This window comes from Hypanus sabinus, chromosome 26 (assembly GCF_030144855.1).
Source record: "Hypanus sabinus isolate sHypSab1 chromosome 26, sHypSab1.hap1, whole genome shotgun sequence".
Taxonomy (NCBI): Eukaryota; Metazoa; Chordata; class Chondrichthyes; order Myliobatiformes; family Dasyatidae; genus Hypanus; species Hypanus sabinus.
In genome coordinates, this window is record NC_082731.1 from 47,856,962 (window position 1) to 47,866,250 (window position 9,289).

Here is a 9,289-nt window from a genome sequence, read left to right on the forward strand (position 1 = left end):
AACTCCTTAGAGACCATGTTTAGGAACTGGAGTTGTAGTTTGATGACCTTCAGCTTGTTAGGTGACAAACAGGAGCTACAGGGAGGTATTCACCCAAGGCTCCAGGAGACAGATAAACATGTGACTGTCAGGAGAGGGAAGGAAGAACTTCACATAGTGAAGAGAACCCCTGTGGTCATTCCCCCTCAAGAATAAGTACTCCATTTTGAGTACAATTGTGGGGGGGGGGGGGTGTGGAGGAAGCCACATTGGCTGTGCCTCTGGCACTGAGTCTGGCCCTGCGGCTCAAAAGGGTAGGGAACTGAAGAGAATGGGAGCAGTAAATGTCTTATGGTCTAAGTAGATGAGAGGGAGAGGGAGAGGGAGATGTAATCCTGATCCACTTTAACGATACACTTTGCTTAATGATACAGCAAGGCAAACTCCTTCTTTCCTTCTATTACTCCTTGGGAGTAACACCTCGGGGAGAAAGCAAAGGTTAGGGTTCATCCTTGCAACAAAAGGAATCCCCGCGCTCCCTTACAGAGAATGGTTAGGAAGCCTTTTATGCATGGATGCTGCTCTGCTTGATTGAGCAATCTCTTGGATCTTGGGTGTCGAAAGCTAATGGGTTAAGTGGTAATAAACAAGAAGTAGCTGATAACTCTTGTGCAACAATAAATGTTTATACTCACAAAGTAAGTGATTTCTGAAGGCACTGAAGTGAGGCTGGGAACAGTCGGTTAGGTGTTACTTTGACAAACCGCAACCAATAAGCTTTCGTCATTGGGTTGAGACTCATTCTATTTATTTCTCGCTGTTAGTTTGCTAATCTCAATAACTCAGGATCTCACCCAGTTTCTGTCCCAGTGTCCGGAGCAGAGCTACCTGAGAACCAGCAAGATGATGGAACAACTGCCGATCTACGACCCGGTAGGACCCAGAAGACCTGCCCGATTAGACCGGTAGCGGGTCCTCGTCTGCTCCTTTACTATTTTGTCGTTTTTCCAGACAATATCTGCTTGTTTCTCTCATTCTTTGCCTTGTTTCGGGGGGGGGGGGGGATTGAGCCAATGATCAGGGGGTGGTGGTGAGAATGTGGGAAGAGCTTTTGGTGAGAGGTTGCAGATAACAGGAGAGGGACTGGAGGAGGGAAAGGGACTGGGAGGGAGGGAGAATGAGGTTTTAGGGTTAGAGGAACCAAAAGGGTGAGGCAGAGGGATAGATACAGAGACAGGGTCGTACAGGCTGGGAAAAGTGGAGAAACTGAGGAAGAGTAAGACAAGCTGAGAGAAAAGGAGAAGGAGAGGGATTGGGGGAGCGAAGTGGACTCGGGGAGTAAGGGCAAATGCAAGGAGACAGTACACTGTTGAGGGCAAGGTGCTGTAGAGCAGAGAGATCTTGCCATCAAAATTCATAGCATGTTGAAGATGGCTACACAGGTTGATGAGGTGGTTAAAAAGGCTTAAGGAATGGCTGTTTTTATTTGTCCAAGCACTGAATTCAAAAGTTAGGAGGTCGTATGCAACTTTAGAAAACTCAAGTTAGGTCACATCTGGAGCATTGGACCATAAGACATAGGAGCAGAATCAGGCCATTCAGCCCATTGAGTCTAGTCCTCCATTCCATCATGGCTGATCCTGGATCCCACTCAACTCCATATACCTGCCTTCTCGCCATGTCCTTTGACATCCTGATTGATCAGGAAACGATCAACTTCTGCCTTAAATATACCCACTGAGATGGTCTCCACCACAGTCTGCGGCAGAGCATTCCACAGATTCACTACTCTCTGGCTAAAAAAATTCCTCCTTACCTCTGTTTTAAAGAGTCACCCCTCAATTTTGAGGCTGTGCCCTCTAGTTTTGGATTCCTCTACCATAGGAAACATCCTCTCCACATTCAGGAGGTTTCAGAGATTCTCCTGCATTCGAGTGAATACAGCCCCAAAGCTGCCAAACGCTCCTCATATGTCAACCCTTTCATTCCTGGAATCATCCTCGTGAAACTCCTCTGAACTCTTTCCAATGACAACACATCCTTTCTGAGTTATGGGACCCAATACAGTTGACAATACTCCAAGTGCAGCCTGACTAGTATCTTATAAAAGCTCAGCATTATTTCCTTGTTTTTATATTCCATTCCCTTTGAAATGAATGCCAACATTGCATTTGCTTTCTTTACCACTGATGCAACCGAAATATTAACCTTCTGGGAGACTTGCATGAGGACTCCTAAGACCATCTGCATCTCTGATATCTGAACCTTCTCTCCATTTAGATAATAGTCTGCACTATGGTTCCTTTTACCAAAATGCATGATCGTATATTTCTAAAACTAGAGTTCAGGTTGCCCCACTACAGGAAGGATGTTGAGTCTTCGGAGACAGGTTTCCTTGTTATTATTTACGTGTTTTGTCTCATCTGCATCCGTTACGTAAATCTCTGAAGAATCACATTTTCTTTTCCTTAAAAAGAAAAACAAATAACAACATTGACCAATAAACAAATCTATATCAGCTAACTGAAACTCTGAAGTTGGCTCTTCCCTATCTGTGCCATGATTCTTCTTGTGCTGCTTCTTTTCTGCTTTAAGCTGTTCTTCATGTATCTCAACTAAACTTTTTGGTATACTCTCACATGTCTCCTGGTTAGAATCTGGAATTTCAGGGAAGCAGTTCACACTATCCTCCTCAGCAATCTGCTTCCCTGTTTCTGCTTGGTCTGAATCTTTCCTAATTTCTTCCGCTTCCATTTGTAATGAAATACCGATCTTCTTTTCATCTAATTCATTCATTAGCTGTGTAATTCTCTTTTTTATGCTGAGACTTCATCATTTCAATAAAACTTCTTAATTCCATTACTTGTGCTTTCACTTCTTGCTGATACTGTGCCCATTGTGAGCATTCTTGCTCTGGACAGTGATTCTCTCAGTGTCTCTTTCATTATCGCTTGCATTGAAGCAATTTCTTCCTGTCATTGCTTTTCCACGTCAATTACCTCCTGTTTGGTCGTCTCAGACACTGCAGCTACTGCTTTTATATTCTCCATGTCAGCATTTTCATAAAGCACATCTATATAAAATTCCGTACGTTCATTTTCAATCACTGCATTACTTGTTTCATCTTATTTTCCTTCTTTCTACTTCTACAACAGCGTGAAAAATGATTAATCTTGCTACAGTTGCAACAAAGTTTGCCAAATGCCAAACACTGATTTGGACGGTGTTCCCGCGCACAGCGATCACATTACTTTTATTTCAAATGCCGTCTTGCTCTCCGTTGGTTTTGTCGATGTTGTAGCGGTGTGCTACACGCAGCGCTAAAATAACGACACGGAGTCGGTAAACTGCAGTTAAAGAAAGAATTTATTCGAACTTCACAGCCTTGCTTTAAAGCCTCCCTCATTCCGCCCGGGCGCGAGCAGCAGGCGTAAGTCCTCGGGCAGCTGCTCCAGGAATGCCTGCTCAAACATGAGGCAGGGGTTGTGTTCGCCGGCCAGAGACAACATCTCATTCATTAAAGCCAAAGGAGGTCTGTCGCCCAAGCCATCCAGGTGCAGTAAACGGGCAGCCCGCTCGCGCCGTGAGAGTCCGAAAGTCCTGAGGAGCAGGGCTTTGAATTCCGTGTACTTGCCGTCTGCCGGGGCAGACTGTACGAACTCCGCGACCTGGGCCGCTGTGTCCTGGTCGAGGGAGCTCACCACGTAGTAGTAGCGGGTGTCCTCCGAGGTTATCTGGCGAACGTGGAATTGGCTTCTGCTTGCTGGAACCACAGGTGAGGTCGCAGCATCCAGAAGCCTGGCAGTTTCAACGAAATCGCATGAACAGATGCGGCGTCGGTCATCTCCGGTCCAAAAATCGTTTGGACCGTCGGGGTCACCAATTGTAGCGGTGAGCTACACGCAGCGCTAAAATAACGACACGGAGTCGGTAAACTGCAGTTAAAGAAAGTATTTATTCGAACTTCACAGTCTGGCTTTAAAGCCTCCCTCATCCCGCCCTCCCCGGGCGCGGATGCCGTAAGGAGCTCGTACTCACAAACCCCCGCAGGCTTTTCCCTTTGTTGGTGAAGCAGACCTGGCCTTTGTGCCGGTGAGCCGGTTCGAGTGCGCTAGGAAGTGGGTCGCCACAATGTATTATTTTATCTCTCGATAAATTTGTGCTTTTTTACAGTGTTTATATTGCAGTTTTCAACACAAAGCTCTTCAGCCTGCGACATTACGGTCTTTGCAGAGCACGAAAGTTTTTTCAAAATTTAAATCTTGCTCACACAGAAGCCTTTCTCTCAGAGCATTATCTGGAATGCCACAAACCAGTCTATCTTTAATAAGAGTGTCTGTGAGCAATCCAAACTCACATGTTCTACTATGCTTTCTTAACTCAGCAATTCTTAACACACTGATCAATTGTTTCAGAAGCCCTCTGCGCACATGTGAAGAATTTATACTGCTCATATGTTAAATTACGCTTAGGTATACAAAATAGTTCAAATCTGTCCATTATCAACTTTAAATTGAAATTGTTTCCATCTTCAAAGACAAAATTATTGTATACTTCTATCATGTCATTTCCGATTACATGGAGCAGGATTGCCGCTTTGGTTTTGTCCGCTTTTCTGTCAACTCCGATCGCCGGTAAATATATCTCAAACTGTTGCTTGAATATCAATTCTCAGCTACATTCCCAGTCAGCTGCAGTCTTTGTGGGGGTAGTAAACCTTCCATTTCACCGATTACCGTTTGAACTTTTTTCTTCTTTATTTTCGATTATCTTCGGTTCTAAATTCTCTCGTAATACTCTTCCAAAAGCACTTCTGACACCATGTTATGTTCGCATTCAGTGGGATAATAGTAAGGAATCATATTCTGGAAGAATTAGAGAACTTTTGTTTACAGAAATAAACAAACACATCTTAATCCCGCCACTTGCTGATACACGCTGGCAAACCCCACACATGCTCAGTGTTCTCCAGTCAGGTGATATCACCACAGTGGTAGAGGCAAATACATTGGGGGCTTTTAAGAGATAGGCACATGGATGTAAGGAAGATGGAGGGATATGGACATGGTTTAGGTAGGAAGTGATTAGTGTTTTGGTGTTTTAGATTTGCTTTTTTACTGGTTTGGCACAATATCAGGATGACAAGTTCTTGTGCTGTACTGTTCTAGGTTTAATTATACTCAATGACTTGGCCTCCATAGCTGTCTGTGCTAATGAATTCCACAGATTCATCAATCTCTGGCTAAAGAAATTCCCTCTCATCTCTCTAATTCTTATATTGAATGTTGTTTTAATCTACTTGCTCATGGTAACCAAAGTTTTGGAGTCACAACCAACCTCTTTTCCAGTTGTTTATTGATGATGTTTTGTTGGCAAAGAGATTGTCATCAGTTGCAAATGTTCTTTGGAGGAACTTTGGAAATGGTATTTTTGAGAAGGAGGATAATGTTCACATGACAACCACAGAATCAAGAGGAAATATGGTGTCCTTTGAGTATTCTAAGCATATTTATTCCTTCTTTCAGCGTATCCCCTTCAGAGGAAGTATAATTAATGGACTTCAAGATGGAAAGCTGATGATAATTCAAGGACAGGTGCCAGAACATGCAAAGAGGTAGGACATCTAGTTCTTTGACAGTTCAGGCCAGACAAAGGAACAGAATCTGTCCATTCAGCCCATCAAGCCTGGTCCACCATTTGGTCATATTTTCTCCATCATTTGGTCTTTATATGTTGGAACATATTAAATTTCTAAAAACATATTGAAATGAATCAATCCGTATTTGATTGGAACATTAACTTTATTTTTCCTCTCCACAGATGCTGAATAAACTGTTGAGTGTTTGTTTATGTTTCAGATTTAAGGAATCTGCAGGCTTTCTTTTGCTTTCCTAAGTTTTCTCCTACATCCATTCCAATCCCTATACTTCCTGACCCACCAGATGTTTGTTATTAAACACAACATCAAAACTTACCTGAGTACTGAGCCAAGATCAAAACACTGCAGATGCTGGAAACCTGTTAATACAGAGAATGCTGGAAATCCTCATCAGGTTAGGCAGCATCTGTGGAGACAGAAACAAAGTTGATGTATCAGGTCAATGAGCTTCCTTAGGAGAGCAGACAATTCAGTTTTTAAGATACAAATATAAGAAAGATATCTACCTTAATACAAAAGCCTGTAAGTATGTACCACCAGACTCAAGGACAGCTTCAATCCCACTGTTAACTCACTCTTGTATGATAAGGTGGATGCTTGATCTGACAATCTACCTCGTAAAGATTGTGCACTTTATTGTTTACTTGCTTTGTATTTTCTCTGTAGCTTTTGATCATTTAGTCTGCATCGTTATCGTTTGGCCTTGTTCTAGCTCAATGCATTGTGTAATGATCTGATCTGTATGAACAGTATACAAGATAAGCTATTCATTGTGTTCCACTACATGGAGAGTACATTGACTGACTGTATGGAAACACCAATGCCCTTGAACGGATACTGCGCAGCCCATCATGGATGAAGCTCCCCCCTCTGTACACTAACACACATTGAGCACATCTATAAGGAGCATTAACACAGGAAAGGTGCATCCATTAGCATGGACCCCCACCAGCCAGGCCATGCTTGCTTCTCACTGCTGCCATTGTCGTGGTTTCTCGTGCCCCACAAACGACCAGGAGACGCAGAAGATTCTTCAAGAAGTATTAAACTTTAATTTGCAAATCAAAGCTGAGACAGTCATTGAGCTAGTTGCTGATTGCCCACCGATTCCTGTACATAGCATTTTTTATAGCAATCTCCTGGTTTAGTTGTATTAGCATATCCAATCGGTCTATAGTTGCGTATCACAAGTACATCTACCACTATTGTTTCTACCTATTGACTTAATCATGTTCTAATCTACATCTGTTAGCTACCTCTCATTACCACACCATTATCTTCTACATTCAATTGGATACATGCATAGCAAATAGCAAACTCAGACTACATAATCCACATCTTTTAGCTACCTCTCATTATCACACCATTGTCTTCTACATTCAATTGGATACATGCATAGCAAATAGCAAACTCAGACTACATAGTTTTGGTTACACAGCAAACAATGCAATTTTTATACTCCAATACCATCAGGAAGAAGGTACGGCATCCTCAAACTCACACCATCAGTTCAGCAACAGTTATTATCCTTCAGCCATCAGGCTCTTGATCCAGAGGGGTAACTTCACTCATCATATCACTGAGATGTTCTCATAACTGATGGACTTCCTTTCATTTCACACAAACTCATTTTATGGACTTAAGGACTCACTTTCCCATAGACTGTGGTATCCTCCACCATTGTGTGTGTGTTTCACTTTCATGGACTCTTCATCTCATGTTCTCAATACTTATTGCTTATCTATCTATCTATTCATTTATTTATTTATTATTGGTTTTTTGTGTGCGCACAGTTTCTTGTCTTTTGCACACTGGCTGAATGCCCAGTTGGTGCAGTCATTCATTGATTTTATTATGGTTGTTATTCTATTAAGGATTTTTTGAGTTTGCTTGCAAGAAAGTGAACCTCAGAGTTATATCTGGTGACATATATCTACTTTGATAAAAACTTTACTTAGAATTTTGAACTTCAAACAAGTGACAACCATAAGCCAATACCAATAGTGCACATCAGCTTTTTTAAGTCCACAGATGCTCCTTTCAAACTACACAATATCTTTCAGTTAAAACCATGTTTCTGTCATGACTGGTTCACATGCTACTCTGGTGACACAGACTGTTGGAGGTTTACAGACAAAAGAAGCTCACTGTCTGAACTTTGTTCTTAAGGTTTTCCGTGAATTTCATGTGTGGCTCCAGTGACATTGCCTTTCACTTCGCTGTACGCTATGATGAACCTGCTGTGGTCTGCAATACGCTGCAGTGCGAACGCTGGGGATGTGAAGAGAGGAAAAAGGAGATTCCCATCAAAGTCGGGATGTACTTTGAGCTGATGTTTAAAACACAGAATCATGGTTTCCAGGTATGAGGATTGGCCTCAGTTACAATTACAGCATAATCAGTGTTAAAGGTTGGCAGGGGCTTAGTGGGCCAAAGGGCCTGTTTCCATGCTGTTCAACTCTATGACTTGAGATGTTGTAAGTAACCTTCCTATCTTCCACAGGTTTATGCGAATGGACAACACTTGTTGGATTACAACCACAGGCTGCCCCTGACTGGAGTGGACACCCTGTCAATTAGGGGAGATGTTCATGTGAAAACCATCACTTTTAAAAACCCAAATGTAGGTAGCACACAGCAGCTTGCCTGTTAAGAGTTTCTTAAATGTCTGTAATGTATCAGACTTGAGCACCAACCTCGGCAGCGTGTATTGGAGTATAAAAGTTGCATTATTTGCTGTGTAACCAAAACTATGTAGTCAGCTTTGAAACTTGTTATTTGCTATGCATGTACCCAATTTAGTAGGAGAATGAAATCTTAAGAATGTAGAAGACGATGGTGGGTTAATGAGAGGTAGCTAAGAGATGTAGATTAGAACATGATTAAGTCAATGGGTAGAAACAATAGTGGCGGATGTGCTTGTGAAATGCAACTATAGACCGATTGGATATGCTAATGCAACTAAACCAGGAGATTGCTATAAAACATGCTATGTCCAAGGATTGGTGGGCAATCAGCGACTAACTCAATGACTGTCTCAGCTTTGATTTGCAAATTAAAGTTTAATACTTCTTGAAGAATCTTCTGCGTCTCCTGGTCGTTTGTGGGGCACGAGAAACGACGACAAGTGTACCATACACCCACCACTCTCTGTGTAGGAAAAATACTGTTATTACTCCAGTAACCCTGAGGTCTGTGCAAAATATCCTAAATTCAAAAACCCACAACAGTGGCTGTGGAAGTTAATTTGAGTTGACTATATCATGCAGGTTTAGAACGAGGTCCTGTCACTAATAGTTCCCAAGAAATTGGTGTCTGGTAATCCAGATTTTTATCACAATATCCTTCAGGGAAAGGGTTCTGAAGGAGACTGCAGTATCCTTAGGGGTGGGAATGAACACATTTTTCTAGCAATCCCCACTCCTGTAAATTAGTTTGAAATACCTTGCCCTTCTCCATCCCAATCTTCATCAAACCCTCTGAGATTTCTGCTCTCCTTGTGAGAATATCTCCAGCCAAACCCCACCAGCTCTTGCTCCTTTCTTGAAAAAGCTGAGCTCTTTGACTGGCCCCAACATGCCCCTCATTGTTGAATACTACCTGTGTGATGGACACCATGCAAATGCGATGGGTTTTGCTCCTGGTTTCCAC

The 9,289-nt window shown here is 42.4% G+C and overlaps 1 protein-coding gene across 1 annotated transcript; it reads left to right on the forward strand.

Moving 5' to 3' along the window:
* The first annotated feature begins 868 nt into the window (after nt 1-868).
* LOC132381541 (galectin-9B-like) lies at nt 869-8,669 on the forward strand. The gene is made up of 4 exons (XM_059951036.1): nt 869-912; nt 5,505-5,593; nt 7,808-8,000; nt 8,142-8,669. Exons 1-4 carry the CDS (start codon nt 883-885, stop codon nt 8,289-8,291), a joined length of 462 nt encoding a protein of 153 aa, XP_059807019.1. The 5' UTR covers nt 869-882; the 3' UTR covers nt 8,292-8,669.
* The last annotated feature ends 620 nt before the right edge of the window (nt 8,670-9,289 follow it).